Source organism: Lontra canadensis, unplaced genomic scaffold (genome assembly GCF_010015895.1).
Source record: "Lontra canadensis isolate GAN:19392208 unplaced genomic scaffold, GSC_riverotter_1.0 scaffold29, whole genome shotgun sequence".
Classification (NCBI taxonomy): Eukaryota; Metazoa; Chordata; class Mammalia; order Carnivora; family Mustelidae; genus Lontra; species Lontra canadensis.
The window spans coordinates 2,378,352-2,401,828 of record NW_022631023.1 but is presented as its reverse complement, the minus strand read 5'-3'; the positions used below and the strand labels follow the sequence as shown (position 1 = coordinate 2,401,828).

Genomic DNA, 23,477 nt, shown 5'->3' with positions numbered 1-23,477 from the left:
CGCGCGGGGGTGCGTCCGTGGCCTGCCGGGGCGTCTTGCAACGGGAGGGTCGGCCACGTGCCCGCGGCTGGGGGTCCCCAAGGGTGACCTGGCACTGCCGAGAGGTCTGCCGTCAGGCCGCTGCGGGGGGGGGGGCGCGCCCCCAGACGGGCGCCCCGGGAGGGCAGGGCGGGCGCCGGCCGGGAATTCCCCGCGGGGCGGCGTGGTGGCCGGAAGGACGGCGCCCGGGCGCTGCGGAGAGGTGTGGGGGGTGTAGGGGGCGGGCGCGCGGGGGGCGGGCGCGGGGGCGCGCGGGGCGGGGGCGGAGCTCCGCGGAAGCCCCGCCCCCGCGCCGAGCGGGACCCGCGCTTCCAGGCGGCGCTGAGGTCACAGGGAGGTGGCCCGCCCCGAGCCGAGCGCCTGCCCCAGCCGAGCGCCCGCCCCAGCCGAGCGCCTGCCCCAGCCGAGCGCCTGCGCCGCGCAGAGCCGAGCCGAGCCCCGCGAGCGGCGGACGCGCGCGCGGCCGCGGCTGGCCCGGCATGGAGGCGGAGTGCCGGGTGCTCTCCATCCAGAGCCACGTCGTCCGCGGCTACGTGGGCAACCGGGCGGCCACGTTCCCGCTGCAGGTAGGCGCCGCCGGACCCCGAGCCCCGACCTTGGCCCGGCCGTCCGGCCCGCGCTCCTCCGCCGAGCGTCAGGCCCCGCGGGAGCCGTGGCGCACTGTCCGCCCGCGCCCCTGCCTGCTGCGGCTCCCGGGGGGACGGGGAGGGGGCGGACAGGGCGGGGGGGGCGGCCTCCTGACCCTGCCCCGGGCGGGGGCGCAGGACGCGGGGAGGGCGGGTGCTGGCCGCGCACCTGCCGGGGACGCCGAGCCAGCCGGTGGAGTCCGGCCCCCGCCGGCCGCGGTGGGTCCCACCTACGGGGACTCTTCCGGGACGTGGTCCGGGGCGGCGGGCGGGGCTGCAAAGGCCTCCAGGCAGGTGTCGGCGCCGGAGGAGACCCGGAGACAGAACCGGGCCCTGCCCTTGGGCTTCAGAAGCCGCTTTTCAAATGTTGTAGAGCCTCGACTTCTTGTCGGGCTTGCTCCCGCCTCTCGGGCTTGTCCTTGGGGGGTCTCCCAGGCCAGGAGCCCACTGCTTCCTGCTGCAGCCCCAAGGTTATGGCTGGGTGGCCCCGCGAGGGGCAGGAGGAGGCCTGGATGCCATGGGGTTTCATGCCAGCCCAGAGGCAATACCAGGGTAGGGGCACACCCCTGCCGTGTTTGCCCCGCAGGAGTGCTGGGTGGTCACAGCAAGGTCGACTCTCCTGGACTGCCTGTCTTGGCCTCTTGTCCCTGGCGGGCACCCCCAGGGCAAGAAGCAAGTGTGGCTGGGTCCCTGCGTGCCCCTAGCTCCTTGGAGAAGGGGGAGCTCTGCATCTGGGTGGATTGTGTGGACACGCTCCCTGGGGTGGTCCTGTGCTTGGGGACAAGGTGCAGGGTCTGTGCAGCAGAGGCCCACCCAAAAGGCAGGACCAGGAAGGGCTCTTGAGAACAGCGTCAGCCTGCTGTCCCGTCAGAGGAGCAGCCCTCGCCCTTCTTGGCCAAGGAGTCGTGGGAGCTGCCCTTGGCAGAGGTGTGCGGGGCCCCTGCTGGCTTCCCTGTGTCCTGTGCCCAGTCCCTCCTCACTGTCCAGCCACACACACTCCCTTGTTTCTCCCTGCACGGGGCAAACCGTTCCCTTCCTCGGCTCACCTGGGTCGCCCCATAATGGCACCCATTTTCCTTCCAGGCGTGTGTTCTGAACTTCCACACCAAGGTGCCTCTGATCAGAGCTGTGGTTCTTACCTGGGGTTTTTTTTACTGCCCGGCATCTTCACCCGTGTGCCAGGGCTGTGGGACATAGGCTGGGGCAAGGGTGGTGGTCCTCTCATCTCCTTCCCACTTGTCGTGGGGCTGGAGGGGCTCTGCCTCTGATGCAACCCATCCCAGCACTTCTTCTAGGCTGGTGAGGCCCAGGAGGCGTATGGCAGGGGTCTCCGAAGGCAGGAGCCTCTCTTCCACTCTGAGCTCAGTTGCTTCATCTGTAGAATGGGCATGATGCCTGCTCCTGGGTTGTTTTAGGGCCAGGAGAGTTGGGGCATGTGAACACCCGTTGGAGGTGCTGGCTACTGAATGAGGTGGGCCAGCGTGCCTGGGGCACCGTGCTCACCCCCCAGCGTGCAGGAGGACTGGACAGGGTTGGCATCTCGTAGAGGCCGGGACCTCTGCCAAGAGTGGATGTAGGTTGGTTTTTTAGTTCTTACCTGTGTGTGTCTTTTGCCCTAATTTCCTCCTCTTCCTGCTGATTACCGAAATAAGATACGGTATTGGGGGATGGAGAGGGCTGAGGAGGGGAGAAAGCCAGGGGTGGTGGTCCTCTGAACGTGCTCCCCGCTGAGCCGGACCCCGGACAGGGCAGCGTCAGTGTGTTTGGGCGGCTCAAGCCGTAGCGTCTGTGGCCTCCGTTCTGGAGGCTGGAAGTCCAAGACCAAGGTGTCAGCACGGCTGCCTGCCCCCCCGCCCCAGCGGCGTCTGCATGGCGTGTGGACGGTGGGGTCACCTGGTTCCTCTGTGCACGTCTGTCTCCTCACCTCTTTTCTCGTGGGGACATGGGTCAGAGTGCATCACCGCGACCCCAGTGACCCCGTTCTGCCTTAAGTACCGCTTTAAAGATGCTGTCTCCACACACAGTCACATTCTGCGTGGCTGAAGGCCAGGGTAAGAATTTGGGGAACACAGTTCGGCCCATAAAAAGAACAATTTCCAGAAGTTTCCTAGTTCACTGCACACACACTGCTTCCTTAAGCAAAGTCTCGATTTCCTATCAGCCTGCAAGTGCTTGTTTTGGCCTGTGTTCCTTAGCTCTGGGAGGATCAAACCCTTAACACTGCGGGGTGGTTTCTGCGGGCATTTTGCTGCCTCCCCACCGCGCCCCTCAGTCTGGTTACCGCTGGAGCAGAGCCAAGCAGGGAGAGGGTGGGGATGGCCGCCGACTGACCTCAGACTAGCCTCAGCACAGGACGGGCTGGGTTGAACAGAGCCTGGGATAGGCTTGGGGCCCCCGCACTTGCACTTTCCAGCAGGGGGTCGGAGGGGAAGCATCCCTGAGCGCCCGGAGTTGTGCTCAGTGGGGGGTACGTTCTCAGGGTGATCAATCCCGTAGAGCTAGACAAAGACACACTTGTGCACGCAGCTGAGTGTGGGAAGAGAACTTAGGAGGGGCAGCAGAAGCCAGGCTCTGAAGAAGCCCCTGTGGGGACTGGCCTGCTGTCCCTTTGTCTCGGGATCTCAGGCTCAGGAACTGGGCACCGCGGGCTGAGCCTTTCCAACCCTGGTGTGTACAGGGAGAGCGGTGCTCCCGGGGCTCCTGGCACACAGACGGGGCTTGACTCCCCGGTGAGTGTGGCGCAGACATGTGCTGGCTGGTAGGAGGCCTGCGAGGCTCGACTTCAGGGCCCTGGTTCCCAGACTGCCTCGTGCCAGGTCCCCAAAGCACACCGCTCGCCGCCTCAGGCACGCGGCCCGTGAGCAGCCACCCTCCCTGGGCAGAGGAAGGGATCAGACCAGAGAGGGGAGCAGAACCTTGACCCTGGTTTTGAGTTTGGCTTTCAGGCTGAGTCCAAAGTGTGTTCTAGTGACCAGTGACAGAGAAATGAGAGGGTCAGGTGGGATGATCCCATGTTTGCAGAGTGAGGACAGTAAGGGCTGGCTCGCGGCCCGCATGGCCCTGTCGGTGGAGAGACGGCTGACAAGTCTAGGGCGGACAGGCCAGTGATGCATCGGGGATGCCTCTCTGAGCACGGCTCGGCCTTCCTGCTGCTCCGGCCTTTGATTCTGGGGCCCGGAGAGAGCAGGGGAGAATGGGGGGCGGGAGATGAAGCGAGCCTCTAGCACCAGAGGCCAGTGGGACGGCCTCCTCTCGGGAATTGGACACTGGAAGTTCCCCCGAGCCGGGAGGTGCAGTCCCTCTGAGCCGGCTGCCTGTGTGTCAGCAGCACCCCCCGGGGAGAGGGGAGCGCCCAGAACCCCCCAGGAGGTCACACCACCTGCTCCTGGGCTAGAGCGGTGAGGGTACAGCAGACCTGCGAGGCTTGGGGTGGTGTCAGTGTCCTGGGGCCGCTCTCCCCAGTGCTGCAGATGGCGGCATTAAAACCACAGAGATTCTCTCGCCCTGCTGGGGGCCAGAAGCTGAAGTCTGGGTGTTGGTGGGGCTGCACGCCCTCCGAGGGCTCCGGGGCCTTCCTTGCCTTGGACAGGTATGACCTCTGTGCTGGGGTGGGGATGTCGCTGCAGGCTCACAGCGGAGAGGCGCAGCCTTGGAGGGTCCCCTCCAGTAGCCCAGAGTATCTGATGTGGGCCTTCGCCTCACGCCCACTTAATCCCGTGTCTGGGTCTTTTGTGACTCCCTAAGCGGGAGTCGTTTATTTCCAGCTTTTCACCTTCACGAACCCCCGGAGCCTCAAGGTGACCTTGTTGAGAGGCAGATCTTTCCGTTTTTTCGGGAGCATGCCTAGGCTAGAAGGGCCTTCTGTGGCAGAACGCACTTGGAAGATTCCGGAAGAAGGTCATCCTTAAAGACGGGGTTTTCGCCCCGTTCCCGGTGATGCGTGTACTGGCAAACGGTGGCAGACCGCTGACGTGAGGGAGTGCAGCGGCCTCCTGCCCCACATGGACATCCACTTCCTTGGAGGCGGTGTGCTGGGTCTGGAGCAGGTCCAGGCATGTTCTGAAATGTTCCCTCGTGCCCCAGGACACGTAGCCCTGCTTGCTTCACACCCTGCCTCCTGTGGTGATTCCCGTTTCCCAGCCTCCGCAAGTCCTGGCTGATCGCAATGTGTGTGGGTCGTGCAGCCTGTGTGTCACTTTGCGGTTTCTCCAGGAAGGTCCAGAATTGCTCAATTTCTTGATGTCCTAACCTAACTGGATTTCTTGGTTTGGGACTGAGGTTTCTGTTACTCCTCGTTGCTTGTCATGGAGGAAGCCAGAACGTAATTGGTCTCGTTTTCTGATCTTTTCCGCACCATGTCTGTGTGCGTGTGATGAGTGCGTGTGTGCACGTGTGTGATGAGTATATGTGTGTGTGTGATGAGTGTGTGCGCGCGCGTGCCCGCATGTGATGAGTATGTGGGCGGGTGTGTGCGCCCATGTGTGCGTGCGTGTGTGTGTGCGCGTGTGATGAGTATGTGGGTGTGTGTGCGTGTGTGTGATGAGTAGTGGGTATGTGTTTGTGCTGTGCTCCGAGTGAGGCTCTGGCATCTGTTTGAGTGACCGGGCCTCACGGGGTCTGGGGTAGCGTGGTCCGTGCTGTCTGGGCAGGGAGGGTACGTCTGTGCACAAGGGCTCCCATGACGCAGGAGCCATCGGCTTTGTGGCTCGTGGGCTTGGTCGTCCCCGGGGCACGTCGATGTGGGACGCTGACCTAGAACCGGCCAGTTCTGAGCACACAGCAGTGTGGATGAGTGACAGGGAGGAAGAGAATCAGTGACAGGGTTTCAGGAAGCAAGGAGGCAGGCGCGGGGTCCCAGCCCCATGATAGCATCCCGTGGCTGGCCAGGGGGGCAGTGCCTCTCCTCCTGCCCACCCAGAGCAGCCACCCTATTCCCCGTCTAAACCCAGGGTGCTGCTGGGAGCTCAGGGTGAGCCCCCCCATTTGGGGTTTTGTAGCACAGCTAGGCCCCCAGGAGAAGCCGACCACGGGCGCATGAACCGTGTGCGGGGCCTGGCAGGGGGCCGTAGTCCTGGCCGCAAGCACTGGGAGCCAGGAAGTTGGGGCACGAGGTATGCTGGGAGCAGGGCAGGGGTCTCGGGGGTCCAGGGCTGTGACGGCCGAGGCGGAGGGGTGCACACACGTGGGCGGGGATGGCCACGGGACTGAAGGCCAGCTGCAGGGCTGTTTCCAGCAGGAGCGCCCGTTGGAGGTCGGAGGACAGTGGACACGGGTCGAGCCAAACCACTGGGCCTAGTAGTCCCAGGGTGTGGGCTGGACCCCGGGTTCTCAGCCCCGAGGCCGACCTAGAGGCCAGTGGTCACATGACGCTCCGGTATCCCCTCTTATATATCTGATTTCCTGCAGCAGTGGCTACAGATCTTGCAAAACAAGCCGTAGAGAGGATTCTTGAAGACAGTGACCCCCTCCCACAGAGGGACCGGGGTGGTCTGGGCACGGTGGGGGAGCCGCGCTGGAATTTTCCAGAGCCTCCCCGTCTTCCGCCGCTGTGAGTGCTCTGCACCCCCGCCCGTGAGCTGCTGCGTTAATGACCGTGTCTTGTTGGCTGTCAGCAGAGTGGGTTGAAGCTGCGGCAGTGAGGGGGCTCTGGCCGCGGAGAGCATGCGTCACCCGCCCAGGGCTCCCCCGATGTGCAGCTGCCCTCAGGAAAGGCTCCGGCTCTGCATCGGGGCACAGGGTGGCCCCTGTGCGGGTCAGGACGTAGGGCTTGGTGGCCTGCCGGCATCCCGGCTGTCCTCGCTCGCTGCTGGTTGAAAGCCCCCCTCCCCCGAGGAGTCACTGCAGATGTCCCCCCCCCACCCGCACACGGATTGCTCACTGGAGGCATGGAAGGGGGGAGCCCCTCGGCCTTCTCTTGGCAGGACACAGGCTGCTTCTGTGCACACGGCCGCACCCCCAGCCTCTGGCAGGTGGAGGGGCCCTTCTGCGGGTGCCCAACCCTGGTACCTCGCCAGAAATGCCTCCAGTTGGGGCTAGCTGGGAACCTCAGTGGCTTGCTCGAGCCTGAGATGCTGGCCACCGCAGCGTGGCCGTGGTTCCATGGCCCAGGAGCCGCCAGCTTTCCGGCAGCTGTGCGATAAGGGAACGGGCTTTGTTGTGGGGGCTGCTTGGCCGAGGCCCCGGGGTTTTTTCTGAGATGGGAGCAGGTTTGCTGGTGGAGCCTGAGCCCCGGGCTTTGGCCACGCCAGCCCTCGTACTGAGGCACACAGGATGGTGGACGCGGGAAGGCCGGGGCTCCTGGCCTCCCACAGGGGCTGGTGGCCACTGGCTGGGCAGTGCTGGGAGGAGGGGACTCTGTGGGGGGGGGGTCCCCTCTGCTGTGGCCAGGCTTTCTTTTTTTCTTTCTCGAAGGGTCTTTTGCAGCTTCTCACTGCGTGCTGCTCGTGTGCTGGTAGATGTCATAAAAAGTGGGGGTTGGCGGAGGCTGGTTCCAGTGTGTGTGCACGTTGCCGTGGTGACCGCACACGGTCCGTGTGGGTGGAAGAGGTGTGGCCGCTGTGGCCTCCGTTACGTGGGATCCCGCCCTAGTCCAGCCGCTGGGGAGCGGCGCTCGCAGTGAGAGGTGGTGAAGTCATTAGGGAGGGCTGAGGCTGGGCGGGTATTACATTGGTGGTTCTTGTAACTCGTGTGGGTTCTGTGACTCCGGCCTTCCTAACAGTCCCACAGCAGACGGTCTCACACAGCTGCTCTGCTCAGCACCTGCCCCGAGGCGGCCGGCGCTGGGACCCCTTACCCCGTCCGGAGGCCAATGGCCCTTCTGCTCCTCCACCTGGACACCTGTTTCTGCCTCGCGCCTGCAGGGAGAGTAGCCTCACCTGGGTGACCTCCCTGGGGCCACAGACCCCCATCCGAGGTGCCGCCCGCAATCAGATGCGGCTGTGCGGGGTGTCCCCAGGGGCTGTGGGCTCTCAGGCTCACCGTGGAACCATGTGACTCGCACAGAACACGCACACAGGCAGGGCTGTCCCTGACCAGTGGGGGGTTGGTCCTGTCCCTCCACAGAGCCCATGGGGCACAAGGGGACTCCTCCCACCAAACAGGACTCACATGAAGTCTGTCTGGGTCAGGAATTTGGGTGTGGGCCGCACACGGAGCAGGTGGGGAGCGTGGCAAGGGAGTGGGGGGACCCAAGGACTCCCAGGGCATCCAGACACGGCCCGGACTCCTGGACCAAGGACTGACCTGTGTCTGGCTCCGCGGGGGCTGCAGGAGAGGTGGCAGGTGCAGTGAGGTCCAGCCCAGGAGTGGGGACCTGAATGAGAAGATTTACTAGGTGTTAACCGGGGACAACTGTCCCCCGCTGTCCTGGACATCACGGTCGCCGCTTCCCTTTCACAGACAGCTTCCATGGGGGCCCATTTCCGCTAACTCAGGAAACCCGCAGAGGATGCTTTCCCGGAAAAATTGCTGGCACTCGTGCAGGCCACTTGGTCTGAGCCTCGTGGAGCTGTGCGAGCTTGTGGGAAGTACGGGGTGCCCCTCGCTTTTGGCCGCGCCAGCTTCCACCCAGTATCCAAGCACCGCCTGCTCTCAGAAAGTGCGGGAAACCTGCCTTCCGAGTGCAGCCACACCTGCCACCTTCCCTAAGCAGCTGCGCGGAAGTCAAGAGGGGCGCTGGCCTTCAGGAGCATGTGGGGACGGGCTCTGCATGGGTGCACGCCCCCTGGACTGGCCTTGCTCCGTGGTGGGTCCGCGCCTGCGCAGTGGTATTCCTGCAGTGGTACGTGCCCTGCACGCAGCATGTGCACTGAGTAAGAAGCCGTGTCTGGTGCCGCTCTTGAAGTGGAAAAGCAGGCCCTGGTCCTGAAGCACAAAGTAGGGACTTCGTTCTCCAATCAGTGTTTTGGCTTCGGGGGATTAATTATCTGCACAGCCAGCAGCAGTGAGCGGGTAGTTGGCAGGGTTCTCAGGATTTGTGTCGTGGCCAGTTCAGAGCTGTGTCTGTCGCCTTGATGAGAATTCCGCGGGATCTGAAGCCGCGCCGGCAGGCGGGGAAGCTGCTTGTGAGGCAGGCACTCTGGCCGAGGGCCAGTTTCAACTGTGGAGTGTCACGGGGCCACCGACTCGTATTTTCTTTCTTTGAGTTGAAGTAACACCCGCTCAAATGCTTAAATATTTCAGAGAGGCGAGGTAGACCCAGGTCACAGGTGTGTGGCTCGGTGAGCGGCCACAGAGGGAGCTCGACCGTGGATCCTCCCCGGGCAGCAGGAGTGGGAGCAGCACCCAGACGTCCACTCGCCTCCCCCAGCTGCCCGAGGCCGCTCCAGAGCACCAGAGCTGTGGGGCTGGTCTCTGAAGGTTCAGGGGAGACCTGGAGGGGGGTGGGTGGTGTTGGGGGAGTAGGGGAAGAGCCTGGGAAGTCCCTGGTGTGCAGGAGAGGGAGGGGATGGCCAGAGACTGGCCACCCACAGCCTTTGGTGTCTCCTCTCCTGTGTCTCCCCCAGACCCTCCAGTCTCTCTCCTCCATCTCTGCACCCCTCCCGCTGTCTCCTCCTCCGCCGTATCCCACGGGATGCCGACCCACCCCATGGGGCCCCTCTGCAGGAGCTGAGGTCTCAGTGTCCCCGTGCCCTGTGGAGTATCTGTGCGTCTCCAGAGTTTGTCGAAATGTCTCACCCACTGGGTCCCCCGTCCTGTCCTTGTGGACCAGTGTCATAAAAGGCTCCTTTGTTCTTGTTTTCCTGGGGTTGGAGAGGGAGAAAGGCCAAAGGTCAGCGGGCTGGTGAACCCGGTGAACCCGTGCACTCAGTTCAGGGGGTGTTAACGTTCCCAGGCCTCCTTCCCCTGGGGTTACCTCCGCCCCCACCATCAGCCGCTGGGGTCAGGGGGCTTGGATGTCACACACTCCCTCAGGGTGGCTGTCTTGGCCCTTCTCTTGGTGCCTCCTCGGGGTCCCACTGCCTGTGTGTGGCTTGTGTGGTTGGGGACTCCCAGCAGCCTGTGGGCGCCCTTGGCCCTAGACGTGAACTGAGACCCAGCCAGAGTGGGAGGGGACAGAGGGGAGACGCTGCACCCACTGGGTTCTGGAGGGCTGGGGGACAGCTTGGTGGGGGAGCCCTGGGGCCGCAGGGGGGTGGTTGTGATTTAACACACTGCTGGGGGGGAGGAGACAGGATCCTTCCAGGCTGACAGGCCCCGCCCCTCAGGGGCCTCACACAGGCAGGTGCGGGCTGCTGGCTCAGGCCTTGTGCCAACCCCGGAGGGAGCTGTGCGCTGGGACAGAGAGGGTCAAGGAGGGCTGTGCTTCCCCAGGAAAGGGTGACACAGAGACTTGGAGAGGTCACGTTGGTGGCCCGGGCAGGACCCGGCGGGGGTGACGGGAAGCAGGCAGAGATGGGGAGACAGGTGCTGCTGCTGGCTAAGCGCGTGCCTCTGGGTTTCCAGGCAAGACGGTGGGTCGTGCCACACTTGTCCCCGCGGGGGGGCGTGGTTTTCCTGCTCTGGCCTGGTGAGGTCCGTCCCTGTCCCGGCTGTGGGCCCTCCCACAGTGCTGGTGCCAGGGCCCAGGCCCACTCGAACAGAAGCAGAATCCGAATTAAACAGCTGTCCTGACGTGGGGTCACGTGGCTCCAAGGTCAGGGCTGGCCGTGAGCCTGTTTGGGCTTGAACAGGTTGTGGTTGGAGCCCGAGTGTGAGCCTGACAAGCCCCCCGGCTGCCTCATTCACACAGGGGTGGGGGAAGAAGGAAGACCCGAGTGAGGCCCCCCCGTGCCGGTGGACCCGGGGCCCCACCCCGGCTCCTGCTGGGGACCTGCCTGGTTCCCATGGGTCCGGAGGTCACGGCCGGGCCCTGGTGCACTGCTCACGCTCGTTAGGCTTCGGTTCGGTCGTGGGTGTCTGGGCCTCACCTCGTGGCTGTACCCTCACCACGAGCCCCAGAGGCCTTTGTGCCGTGCCAGGCAGACTTCCTGAGGCAGCCGGCTCTGCGGAGGGACGAGGAGGGACGCAGGGGCTGCCCTGAGAGCAGTCGGGGTCCATGCAGCAGGGCCCTGGGCCTGGGTCTGTCAGCACCAGTGCCAGCCACGGTCAGCCAGAAGGTCAGGCACAGGAGGCCGGGGGACTGGCGTAGGACATGACGGCCGAGGGCTGGGCCTGGCCGTGTCCCAACACCCACCCCCTCTGACGGCCGAGGGTTGCAGGAAGGGCCCCACAGAGGACGTGGCTTGTGGCCCCGGGGGCTCTGCGGCGTGCCTGCGTCTTGTTCCCTGAGCGAGTCCGTGCCTGCCTGTTGCACGTGCAGAAACGGGAAGGGTGAGCCAAAGGGAAGATTGCCCTGGCCTGGCTGCTTCACCAGCCCCACAGTGGCTTGGGGAGGCATCTAGACCGTTTGGACGTAAGCTTTCTTCCTGGACGTAAGCTTTCTTCCCTTGGTTGAAGAAGGAGCTTTTGCTTTGTACAAACTTCTTTCACACTCTGTGGCACCTGGAGCCTGTGTGCAGTCACCTGCCCCCTGTGCCGTGGGCGCGCGCCCAGCCCAGGCCCCGAGTTGCCGCCTTGCAGCGGGTGGTCCTGCCCATGAGAGCCAGGCTCCCGGGGACAGAGCAGCCAGTCGTGCTGTGCAGTGAGGAGCCCTGGGCACTGCCCCCCGCAGAGGAGCGGTAGCCTCAAATCCACATCCCTGAAACAAAGAGGACCTCACAGCCCTCCCTCCGTGTCTGGAGACAGACGCCTCGCTGTCACGCACTTTTGGGCATTTTCACTCGGCAGGATTTCCAGAGGCTAAGCGCTCCGGGTAGTGGTGCCCCCACGTACTCCCAGCTGCGGCCCCTCGCCAGCAAGGGCCCCCAAAGTCCGTGCCTTGAGCCCAGCTCCAGGGAGCCTCCTGCCTGCCCCCAGCGCCCTGGCTCTCTCACAGCCGGTCCTTTTTTGTCTTGCAGGTTTTGGGATTTGAGGTTGATGCGCTGAACTCTGTCCAGTTTTCCAACCACACAGGTAAGGCGCTGTTGCCCTGAGAGTCACTGAAAGCGGCGAGAGGTGGGCACGGGAAAGGACCATGAGAAATCTGGGGACCCCACCCCTCGCCTGATGGTCCGGAGCTGGAGTCGGGGGGCCACCCAGCACATGCGGGGTGCAGGGGGCTGGGGTGTAGCCTGGCCTTGGGTACAGACACCGCGTTTGAGTCTTGGCCTGGCTGCTTGAATCTGAGTGCCCCAGGGCAGGTTGGGGGAGACTCCCGGCACCCCGGTCTCTTCTATGAGATGGGGACCTGTTCCTAGCACCTGCTGCCTGGCCGAACCCTCTTCTGGGTGCCTCCATGGGCCCTGAGCAGGACACCGTGTATGCACATGCCCCTGGGGGGCACGGAGCGGATCCAGATTTTCTCTGTTTGAAACCAGCACCTTGGGAACTCGGCGTGGTGTCACCTGTCTGAGCGCAGGGGACACAGTGACTCCTGTGCATAGAGGCTTTGAAGCAGAACTGCTGACTCAAGGACATGTGAGGGACACCGCCCTCGGAGAGGCCCCGGGTCGTGGGGACAAGGTTCCTGAGCCCACTCCCCCACCAGCTGACCCATGGCCCTGGGGGCCACCTGCCGTGTGACTGCACGGTGCCGTAGAGGCAGGGGCGTGAAGCCACTGCCCTCCTGGAAACATCCCACCATCGCCCCTCCTGCAGTGACTCTGAACCCAGATGGAACCAGCAGCAAGAACAGTCTAGATTCAGGCTGGCAGAGTGCCTACCGGTGTGTGGGTGGGTGCCTGGGCCCCAGCCCACACGCCAGGAAAGATAGGCTGTGCCGCTCCTGGTGCAGTTTTTCTCAGAAGGGACGGGGTGCCGTGAGCCGTGGACCGGCGGGGAAGACGTTTGGGGTTCAGAAGAAAGTTCTCACCAAAAGCCCTTCCCTAATTTGCTTTGCCGCGCGTTCCGGGTGCTGTGAAATTTGGAGAAGCCCCAAGAAGTTTAAGTCGATTCAGTGAACTTCCCCGAGTCCCACAGGTTCTCCCGACTGTTCTAACCACCTGCCTTTCTGTCTAAGTAAATGAGCCAGACTGGCTGAGCCACTCAGTGCTGGAATTAAATTCGTTGCAAACATCACACGGCGCCATCATTCGTCTCAGTTCGGTAGAAGCCAAGACTCCGCCGCTTCTGCCCAGATCCCCAGATGCGGGAGGGGTTTCTGGGGCCTTCGGTAGCGCGCTGCCTCCTGGGCTCCCAGAACCTCCTTGGTGCTGGACTGACCATCGCGGGGGGCCTCTGACCCGCCCCAGAAGAAGGGGTTGAAGACAGACCCCGAGTGCGTGGACCCGCAGGTGCAGGGGCTCTTGGCAGGGCCCCCACTCTGGCCTCCAGGTGCCAGGCAGACCCGCCTGGTGAGGGGACCTGTTGGGCAGCTCCCGGGCGGCAGGGACCCCCAGCTGGACTCGACAGGGTGGTCTGTGCAGCCAGATCCTGAGTCCCAGGGGTTCAGCCCAAGGCTTTGGACCCGGAAATATTTAGGGTCCTTTGTTCCCCTCCCCATCTCTCTGTCTCTTTTTTTTAAAAGACAGATGAAGAGTGTGTGTGCAAAGTCAGGGAGCAGGGCAGGAGGAGAGGAGAGAGAATCTTGTTGTTTTTTAAGATTTTATTTATTTATTTGACAGAGATCACAAGTAGGCAGAGAGGCAGGCAGAGAGAGGGGGAAGCAGGCTCCCCACCAAGCAGAGAGCCCGATGCGGGGCTCGATCCCAGGACCCTGAGATCATGACCTGAGCCGAAGGCAGAGGCTTAACCCACTGAGCCACCCAGGTGCCCCTTATTTTTCTTTAAGATTTTACGTATGTATTTGAGGGAGAGCACAAGCAGGGGGAGGGGGCAGAGAGAGAGAGACCAGCAGACTCCCTGCTGCACACAGAGCCTGGCCCGGAGTTCAACCTCCCAGCCCAGGGACCATGACCTGAGCTGAAGTCAAGAGTCGCATTCTCAGTTGACCGAACCCCCTGGGTGCCCCCATTTTTACCTTTTTATTTAAATGTTTTAAAATTTTTTAAAGAAGATTTTATTTATTTATTTGAGAGTGAGCAGAGGCGGAGGGAGAGAATCCCAAGTAGACTCCCCACTGAGCGCAGAGCCCAACGCGGGACTCGATCTCACGACCCGAGATCATGATCTGAGCCCCAAGCACAAGTCTGACACCTCACCGACTGCGCCCCGCAGGCGCCCCGTTGCCTCTCTGTAAGGAGAACCGAGGCCCTTAGAGCGAACAAGTACCATGTGCATGGGGAGAAAGTCACCACACCACCTGTCCCCGTCCATGAGCGTCCTAGCCCAGCACCGCACCGTCCCGCTGTCCGGGCGGGCCTCGCTGTGGTGCCCTTTCCACCGTCGGTCCTACGTGCACTCGGTGCTCGGCTCACACCGTGCATGACCGGCCAGGACATTTCCACCCCGTGCCTTCGGCACCCTGCTCGACGAGCGGGTCCGTGGCTCACACACGGGGCCCCTGAGCAGCTCCTGGTCACTGCCGAGGCCTGTGAACACGGCCGCCCACACTGCTTGTGTCCCAGGGTCGGGCCGGTGGAGGGGCGCTGCCAGCGGCTCTGTCCCCACGTACACTGCACCGCGAGCTGCCACCTGCCCACTCTCCCGGGCATAAAGCCCTTCTGTTTGTAAACAGCGTCTTTCTTAGCATATTTATGTGCCGTCGAGCGGGTTCACGTGGAGAAGCGTGGGATTGCAGGTTGCCCGCACACCCACAGGGGGCGTGCCTTCCCTGCCCCGCTGGGACCCGCAGCACAGCAGCTCCCCGACCTCCCTCTGGCCCTCCTGGGTGCTGGACAGCTCACCTCTGTCTCTGCGTTTGCCCGCTGAAGATTCCAGATAAACGATCACATGACAGCCGACCTTAAATGGCGTCTTCCGCTGAGCTGCATGTCCTCCAGGCTCGCCCTCGTGGTCGCGTGTGCCCGTGGCCGGTGACAGTCCATCCCGGTGTGGGCGGACCGCACTTGCTCCCGTGTCCGTTCGTTGATGGGTTTACGGGGCACGGCTGTTACGAGTGGTGCTCCCGGGGGAACCTGGGGGTTCCATCGGTGAAGCGTCTGCCTTCAGCTCAGGTCGTGATCTTGGGGTCCTGGGGTCCAGCCCCGCACTGGGCCCCCTGCTTAGCAGGGAGCTTGCTTCTCCCTCTGCCTCTGCTTCTCCCCCTGCTTGTGTGCTCACTCACTCTCTGTCAAATACATAAAATCTTAAAAAAAAAGAAAAGAACTGGCCATGGCCTGAGGCCAGGGAGGCTCGGTCCTGGGTGAGCAGGTTTTGGGGAGTAGGGCTGGCACGGGGCTGAAAAACAGGCTTGGCGCCTTCCGTGCCCGCGCCCTGTGAAAGCAGCCAGAGACCGCGTGTAAAGGATGGGGCTCGACGAGGTCCAGCAGAACTGGAGGTTTACGAACAGACACTGAAAGCGGAATTTCACGGAATTCTCACAAGTCTAAATTACTTTTACTCCCCCCAACCACGTGAAAACACAAAGACTCACTCAGCCTGCAGGCGAGATGGGGCTCCTGGGGCCTGCTTTGGTGGCTCCTCCCCTGGGTCCGGGTTTCTCACGTTTGCTGTGGCTAAGGTTCGGCCGGGGCCTTGCTAAACCGAGTGCCAGCCTTCCCGAAAACTGGGCTCACTGGCGGGGCCGGGCCTGAGAATCTGCATTTCAGATGACTGTCTCAGAGACCCCGCTGGGGAGAGGGAGGGTGACGTGCTTTGGAGGAGGGAGGCTTTGGGAGCTCAAGGGTTGGAGGGACATTCCTAGGGGTTAAGGATAGCCACAGTGTGCTGGGGGCCCCTGGGACCACCCCCAGACCTGGCAGTTTGCTAGGGGACCTCCCGGGACTCAGTGAGGGCTGACTGTCGCACTCTCCCCACAGGCTACGCACACTGGAAGGGTCAAGTGCTGAACTCCGATGAGCTGCACGAGCTCTACGAGGGTCTGCAGCTGAACAGCGTAAACAAGTATGACTACGTGCTCACGGGTGAGTCCCCCGTCCGCCTCCCTCCAGGACAGGTGACCTGGCCGTCCTGGTGACCGCCGGTCCCCCGCAGCAGGGCCGCAGGGTGTTGGGGAGGGGTGGGGTGCAAACACCAGGTCTGCCGCGTCCTGCCCCCCACCCAGCTTTGGTTCCTTAGTCAAGTTTACGGTGAAGGTCCTGTGTCCTGCGTCGCCAGACGTGACGTGCTTCTGCTCGAACTCGGGAAACGCGACAGGAGGGACGTGTCCCTGTCCACCTCTCTCTCGTGGCCTCTACCATTCACGTAGCCCTTGGCGTTTCTTCTGGGAAATACCCGGTGTCCCCTTAGGGACTGCAGACGTTGGGACACTTGGTCTGAGCCCCGCCCGCGGTTCTGTGAAGCACAGCGGTTTTGAGGGCGCTCTGTTGCCCTGGGCCCGGGCGGTTGACGTGACCCTGCTATTCTGTGCGGCCCGGATTTCCCTCCCAAAGGTTACACGAGGGACAAGTCCTTCCTGGCCTCGGTGGTGGACATTGTGCGGGAGCTGAAGAAGCAGAACTCCAAGCTGGTGTACGGTACGTGCTGGGCCGTCACCTCCTCTAACCTGCAGGTCGCAGCTGCGGCCCTTGGACGGGGGGCTCGGCCTCCCTCCTGGCGCCCCTCCTTCCCCGGCCACCTCCCCTGGCCTGTAAGCTCGGAACGTGCTGGGCGTGCAGGGGCATGTGCCTTCAGGGCGCTGGGAAGGGTTCAGAACGTTTTCGTCTGTGTTGGGACAGTTGTGGGAAGTCGGTGACAGACGGGTGGTAATCTGTGTCCGCACGCGAGGGCTGGAGCGGCCGGACATGGTTGGGGTGTGTGTGGCCACTGTTGGGCCTAGAGAGGACGGCGGAGGGTTTGGGTGTCCCGCTGGGTCTGTCTAGTGAGGGTGGACATGGGGCGAGGCTGAGGCGCATGCCGGCCGGCCGGTCCCTAGCCCCCGGCCGCCGCACCAGCTCCTGGGGTGTCCGCCAACCAGAGACCTCTCCTGCCAAGGGACGTGGACGGTCTGGGCCGCTCTCCCGCCCTGGCATTCAGACAGGCCCAGCCCGGGCTCTGCAGAGCCCTGCCATGTGTGGGACACTTCTGCATCTAGGAGGGGATGCCGGTGCCCTGACATGGGGGCCCCTCCAGGGGAGCAGGAGCCGGGTTTCGGGGGCCACATTGAGCAACACCTTGTCTTCTTGTCAGTTCCGTCATGGAGGCGGGGCCTTCCCGGGGTGCAGGTGCAGACGAATGGGGTGCCGTTCCACGTCCCCTCTCAAAAAAGGCGCGGTGAGGGTCAGATAGAAATCCGAGCACTGCATCATCTGGGACGACAAAACACACAGTGCCAGGTGACCAGGCGAGCGAAGGAAGGGGGCTGTGCGTTTCCAGGCTGTTGGCTGCGTACGTGAAATTTAACACGGAAAGGAACGTGAGGGGCTCTCATCCTCCAGGTAAGGTGTTTTGCTGACTGATGCTCTCTATGTCTCCACAGTGTGCGACCCGGTGATGGGAGACGAGTGGAACGGCCAAGGCTCCATGGTTAGTCCTCTCACGCGTGGGAGCCCACACACAGGACCCTGCACGCGGCCCGTGTCCTCCTGCCCGGAAGCAAGGGCTGGCGGATGGGGTTTCCCGTGAAGGACTGGAGAGCAGATCTCTGCGGCTCTACGTCCCCGCCGTATGAGAAAGCCGCTGGCCTCCAGCGGGCTCAGCTGGGGGAGTGCGCGGCCCTTGATCTTGGGGTCGTGAGTTCGAGTCCCATGTTGGGTGTAGAGATGACTTAAAAGTAAAATTTTCAAGAAAAAGCCACATTTTGCAAAGGAACAGACACGGCCATCTCCTAGTAGAAGTTCACGTGTGGACACTGAGATTTGAATTTCCTATTAAGTTCCACGTGTCATACGTGTTCTTAGTACTACTTTTTATACCTTTCCCCAACCACGTAACAGCCATGGCTTCCCGACCCCCAACGTCATGTAGAGCAGTGGCGGGGGTGGGGGCGGGGGTGCCATCCAGGGAGGGAGGTGGATTCCCGCGGGCGAGAATCAGGCTGTGGCCCCCGAGACACCTGGGCTGGGAGGAAGGGCAGGGGTCAGCCCGTCGTGCAGCGCCCCTGTTGTGGGCCCCCACCAGGACCTGGGGCTCCTCTGCAAACACGCTCTGGTCCCGCTCCCTCCTCCTGGGTGCATCAGCCTGTGTGCCTTGTCGCCCTCCCCTTCAGTACGTGCCGGAGGATCTCCTTCCGGTTTACAAAGAGAAGGTCGTGCCGCTTGCAGACATCATAACCCCCAACCAGTTCGAGGCTGAGTGAGTAACCTGGAGCCACTGCGGCTTTCACACCGCCCCGTGGGGCTGGCCGGGCCGGCCGCCGAGCCTCCCTCACTCCTCGGACGGCCCGGCCTCAGAGCGGAGCAGAGATCTGGTCAGGGCGGGGGGACGGGCCGTTCACCCCCGGGGCGCCGCAGCCTGACAACGGCAGTGGGTGGTCATTTCACCGCATGTCCTGGGATCGTGCTGACCCCCAGCCGAGTTCCTGAGCAGCAGGAGGGGGAGGAGCTGAGGGCCCGTGGGGGTGACACGGGCCCCGGGCAGAGACCCCCCTCGCCAGCTGATGCAGGGGACCGCCCGGGTGCTCCGAAGCCCACGTCTCAGTTTCTGGGTGGGATTAAAAGGAGCTGGTTGGGCCCTCAACAGTAGCGAGCTTCCCAACCGTCTCTTGGATCGTGGGGCCCACCTGATGAAGAGCCAGTCTGGGGGGCAACGAGTGGGGCCTGGTGCCGTGGGGTGTCCGCGTGTGCTCGTCGGTGCCACAGTGCGGCTTGGTGGGTTCCCCCGTCTCTGCGGCTGCCTTTTGAAGGAGTGGTGGGTTGGGGCCCGGGGGCTGGGGTGCCTGACCTGGCCCACCCTTCCTGGTGAGAGCGCGGTGTCAGTCACCTGCCGTTTGCATTGCGCATTTTGACTTTCCGTGACGCCGGTCAGTCACGGGCCTCTGAGGGGCCTGTGCAGCTGTCCCTTGCTGGGTTAAATTTTACTCTCGGCGGGTCCTTGGCCACGTGGCCGCGGCGGCCAGGTCTGTGATGGCCAGCAGGCGCGAGCTGCTGCGGGAGGCATTACCCAGCCCTCAGAGCTCTAGGGGCGTTTCCGGCAGGACCCAGAGAAACAGGGTGTCACCTGTGCCCACCTGTTCACAGGTTACTGAGTGGCAGAAAGATCCACAGTCAGGAAGAAGCCTTGTCGGTAAGACCTCCAGAGGCTGGCTTGGGACGGGGGCACGGGGCGTGGTGGGGAGGGGACAGCCAAGTGCCCTGGGGATGAGAGCGATGGGCATCCAGGGGGCCAGCAGGGGCTGCGGGACGTGTTGTGAAGTCCCCACGGGCCCTTGTGTTGGGCACGGCAGTTGCAGTGTGGATCTGGGTCTGGGCGACCCTGTGGCCGGCTCTGCTCACGGCGGCGGTGCCTAGGGGGTCCTGCAGGGGTCCTGGGGCAGCTGGAACAGAGCCGCAGACCCGGGGGCCGAGATCGCAGCCACCCTCTGTGGGGTCCTGAGAGGTCAGGGCGATGGGGCGCTCTGGGTGTGACTGTGTGGGGGGCGTGTCCCTTGCGGGTATCCAGCATCTCGTGGCCCTGTCTCGGCCTCTGTCTCGGTGGCCCCGGTCCCCACCGAAGACGCTGCACGCCGCAGCCAGTCCTATGCTGGCAGCCTCGTGCTCTGCTGAGTGCACACCGACGCGGTTTCCAGAGCAGGAGACTGGGACCTGCCAAGGCCAAGGCCGGGGGTCCGCACGTCTGCCCGGAGAGACACAGTGCGGTGCACGGCAGCCCCAGCGTCTCCTGTGGGCTCGCTGTGCATCCTGAGCCGGGACCCATGTGCGCCCGGCGGGGTCGACAGAGGCCAGCAGGGGGGTGCACGTGGCCGGACGTGGGGAGTCAGTGTGTGCTCGTGCATGCGGCGCGGTCATGTCTGAGTGCATGGGGGTCTGCGTGTGCACCGGGAGACTCGTCACGGGGTGTTGGCTCGCACATCTGGGGCCCGCTGACGCGGGGGGCAGGGGGCAGCACATCTGGGGCCTGCAACAGAGCGCAGCCTGCCCAGGTCTCCACTGACCCGCAGCAGGTGGGTGTCCCCGTGGCTTAGCCATGCTGCCCCCGCCCCCCGGGGGACGAGCCCCCTTCCCTGAGATGAGCGTGACCCGCCGGTTCACCCACTGGGTGTTTCGTCCCGAGACGTGTGCTGAGGCACCCCTGTGCCCCGGCAGGTCATGGACGAGCTGCACGCCATGGGCCCGGACACGGTGGTCATCACCAGCTCCAACCTGCCGTCCCCGAGGGGCAGTGACTACCTGATCGCGCTGGGGAGCCAGAGGATTCGTGAGTCCTGGGGGGGCCTGTGGGGCCTCATGAGTTCCTCACTGAACGTGCGAATGCCGCCTGGGTTTGCGTTCCCTGCACACCGTCAACGCCACACGCCAGGGCGGGTCACACTCACCGACACAGAGAGCACACTCTCCTCGCCGCTCCCTCTGTGTCTGTGGGAGAGCGTACCCCCTGCACCCCACACACCCCCATTTCAGTAAGTTCACATCCCTGTGGCCGTAGACCCCGTCCTTGCTCCCTGGCCACGGGCTCTGCCCATGTCTCATCGCAGGAGCCGTGCCCCCCCCCCCGCACCCGCCATGCTGCTACGGGATCCAGTAACCACCACTTTCCTTGGGACAGGGCGTCTGCCCCAGTGAGCTCCTGAGAGGGGACGCTGGCAGGGGAGGAGTGGGCAGGGGGGACGGCCAGTTCCCAGACCCGAGGGGCTGGTCCTCTGCTGACCCAGGGTCTGCGAGCCCATGGGCCATGCTCTTCTCCTCCAGGGAACCCCGACGGCTCCGTGGTGACAGAGCGCATCCGCATGGAGATGCACAGGGTCGACGCGGTCTTTGTGGGCACCGGGGACCTCTTTGCCGCCATGCTCCTGGCGTGGACACACAAACACCCCAGCAACCTCAAGGTCAGCGGGCCAGCTCCCTCCCTGCCCCCAGCAGGGACTGTCTGAGCGCCGCGGGGGCTTTGACAGCGGGACCGCGTACACCATGCTGCAGTGGGCCGGTGTGGCTCCGGGGCCGTCCTGAGCCAGACGGGGTCCGGAGGGTGAGCTGGGGTCTGGGAGGGGTCAGTGTGGCCTGAGTGAGGGTGTAACTCGGAGCCTCTGGCAGGAGAGTAGCCCGTCAGCGCTCGCACTGAAATATCATGGTCCAGCCACTTGATAGACTCAGAGGCCGGGAGCCCCCTTGGAGGGCTGGGGACAGAGCTGCAAAGCCAGACTTGCAAAGAGGCTCTTTCTCGCTGGGAGTTGTCTGTGTGTCCATCTCGCCCCTGCTCCCCACACCGTGTGTGAACGTCCACAGGTGCGAGCGTGTAGGGGTGAAGCGGCCTGGCGAAGGCCCCACTGGGCAGGGGGGCGGTTGCTACTCGCCTGGTAGGACCGGGGCCCCAGTGTGCACGAGGCCGTCCCGGCCGCTGGGGCCCCATTGCCTACTGTGGCGCAGCGGCGGGGCCCCCGCCTCCGGGAGTGCACAGGAAGGCAGCAGCGAGGGGTGCTTGAGAGAGGAAGCGCCTCGTCTGTGCGGGGGCCGCCGGACGACGGGGAAGCTTCGGGTCGGGATCTGAACGTGGGTTCCCCAAAGCCGTCTGTACTGGGCGTTGGGAGGGGCCTGTCTCCCTGGGGGGTGGGGCGCACACCCTCCCAGTCAGTCCCAGTCCTGAAACGCGGGGCTGAGGCGGAGCCCAGCCCCTCTTGCCGACAAGGCGCAGGGACGATGTTGTGATGTGAAGCCCTTGTGTGCTGTGTCTGACCGGTGCCCCCGCCCACACGCCCAGGGACGAGGGTGAGCACAGACGTGCTGTTTTAGTTGGCCCCATGGACGTTCCATCTGGTACGTGCACCTTGGCCAGCTGGTGCCCAGTGGAGGCCTTGCTGCTGGGCCGCCTGAGGCCAAATCCACGCTCGGCACCACCCTGGGTCCTGGAATTGGGCAGGAGGGCGTCCACTCACGTTCCCAGCTCCCGCTAAGCCCTGAGTCTTTGACTTTGAAATGCCAGCAAGCGATGGCCTTAGCCAGCTTCGGCGGGGGAGCTCCTTTCCATGTGGGTTCTTCACACCTACTTCATTCTGGAAACATTGGTATTAAGCACCTACTGCACGGCGCACAGTATTGACAGTTCTAAGGCTCTGCCCTTCCCCAGAGCACAGGAGCCAGAGGGAGGCCGTTAATTGCGGTGCGGCAGCGTTTGCCCCGCTCTCCTGGGATCTTTGTCCCCGGGACCAGCCATCCCAGGGTGGGGAGCGTGTGATGGTAAAGCCGGTGCCCTGGGGACTCGGGGTGGAGAGAGCGCTTGTGGACACGGAAGACCCCATCCGGGCTCAGGCATCACAACAGTGGGGGAGCTGTGGGCTGTGTGTGTGTTCCACACCCCCCTCGCCCACAGGTGGCCTGTGAGAAGACCGTGTCTGCCATGCACCACGTCCTGCAGCGAACCATCAGATGTGCAAAAGGTATGTCCTGGCCAGGCCCGTGGGTGCGCAAGGCGGCTGGCACTGAGAGCGGAGGGAGGGAGTGGGAAGGACAGCAGCTGCGCCCCTCTGGTGCTGGCAGCGGGTCCCCCAGGCTCCTGCCGCCACCACCACCGCTGGCCTTCACTCGGGCAGGGACCTGCCTGTGGGGTGCAAGCTCAGGATGGGAGCTCCAGGGGGCGATGCGGGCTGTCAGAGCTCGGGTGGGGTGTGGGGGGACATCAGGGTAGCTCCTGCTCTGTCCCCGTCACTGACACTTTGTCCCGCAGCCCAGGCAGTGGGAGGGCTGAAGCCCAGCCCGGCGCAGCTGGAGCTGAGGATGGTCCAGAGCAAAAAGGACATCGAGAACCCGGAGATTGTGGTCCAGGCCACGGTGCTGTGAGGCCCCTGGGCCGCCCCCGCAACGCACAGCGTGTGGTGTCTCCCTTGTCCTGTGAACACGTAGCATCTGCCTTAGAGCTGTGACTGAAACTTGGTCTTCTTTTTCTTTCGTGAGTGTCCAGTATCCACCGGTCTTAATTGTGAAAACGTGCTGGTCGTGCTTTTCAGGAGTAACAAAGCAATCACAGAAATCTGTAATTTGGGGAACGTAGCTCCCCACGGCTCTCCTGGCTCAGGGCGCCATGTGTCCCGACCCAAGTAGCCTAGGGCTGCAGAAGCCCAGGCTGTATGTGTCCGCGAGGAACACTTGGGTTTTAACCATTTGCGCCTGGAAGGGTCTTGCCAAATCTCTGTGTTGTCTTTCTGACCGACCCTCTCTGCTCCCACTTCAGGCATCTTGGTTGTCACTTAGCTGTTGGGGAGGTCGCTGGGGAGGGTTGTCCCGTGGGGACCGTTTAATACCAGCTGGCCCGGCACACACGGGCACTGTGCAGTCACGCTGGGGGGCACCTTTCCAGGACCCAAACATTCAGGTGGTCTGCATGTGTCATGCCCATCCATGGGACCAGGGACCTGCAGGTTGACGTGACGGAGACGAGGAAAGGTCCTGTGGGTTGGGGACAGCTTGTGGGAGCACTAGCACGTTGTGTTCCCTAGTCAGTGACACGGCAGGTCGAGTATACACTGTGTTTGCCCCTGTTGCAGGGAACAGGTGTGTTGCACACAGAGCCAGGGCAGAGATGGGTGCAGGAGGGCAGAGGGGGACACCTGCTCCTCCCTGTTTGCCTCTGCCTTCTGTGCCACCCAGAAGCTGGGAAGCAAGAGGCAGGTCGAAAAGCCAGCTGCAGCCGTGCCCAGCCCTGGCAGGG

At 63.6% G+C, this 23,477-nt stretch overlaps 1 protein-coding gene across 1 annotated transcript; it reads left to right on the top strand.

Annotated features, from left to right (window-relative positions):
- The first annotated feature begins 450 nt into the window (after window positions 1-450).
- PDXK (pyridoxal kinase) lies at window positions 451-22,652 on the top strand. Its single transcript, XM_032865233.1, has 11 exons — window positions 451-605; window positions 11,603-11,657; window positions 15,563-15,667; window positions 16,136-16,219; window positions 17,161-17,207; window positions 17,890-17,975; window positions 18,860-18,905; window positions 19,925-20,036; window positions 20,528-20,664; window positions 22,143-22,209; window positions 22,497-22,652. Exons 1-11 carry the CDS (start codon window positions 519-521, stop codon window positions 22,607-22,609), a joined length of 939 nt encoding a protein of 312 aa, XP_032721124.1. The 5' UTR covers window positions 451-518; the 3' UTR covers window positions 22,610-22,652.
- Window positions 22,653-23,477: the final 825 nt, after the last annotated feature.

What these genes read in the sequence shown, in the direction of transcription:
- PDXK (XM_032865233.1), top strand. Translation starts at nt 519, where the DNA reads ATGGAGGCGGAGTGCCGGGTGCTCTCCATCCAGAGCCACGTCGTCCGC. An exon ending in CCAGTTTTCCAACCACACAG is followed by an intron (nt 11,658 to 15,562) that starts GTAAGGCGCTGT and finishes CTCTCCCCACAG; the next exon opens with GCTACGCACACTGGAAGGGT. An exon ending in GCTGGGGAGCCAGAGGATTC is followed by an intron (nt 20,037 to 20,527) that starts GTGAGTCCTGGG and finishes CTTCTCCTCCAG; the next exon opens with GGAACCCCGACGGCTCCGTG.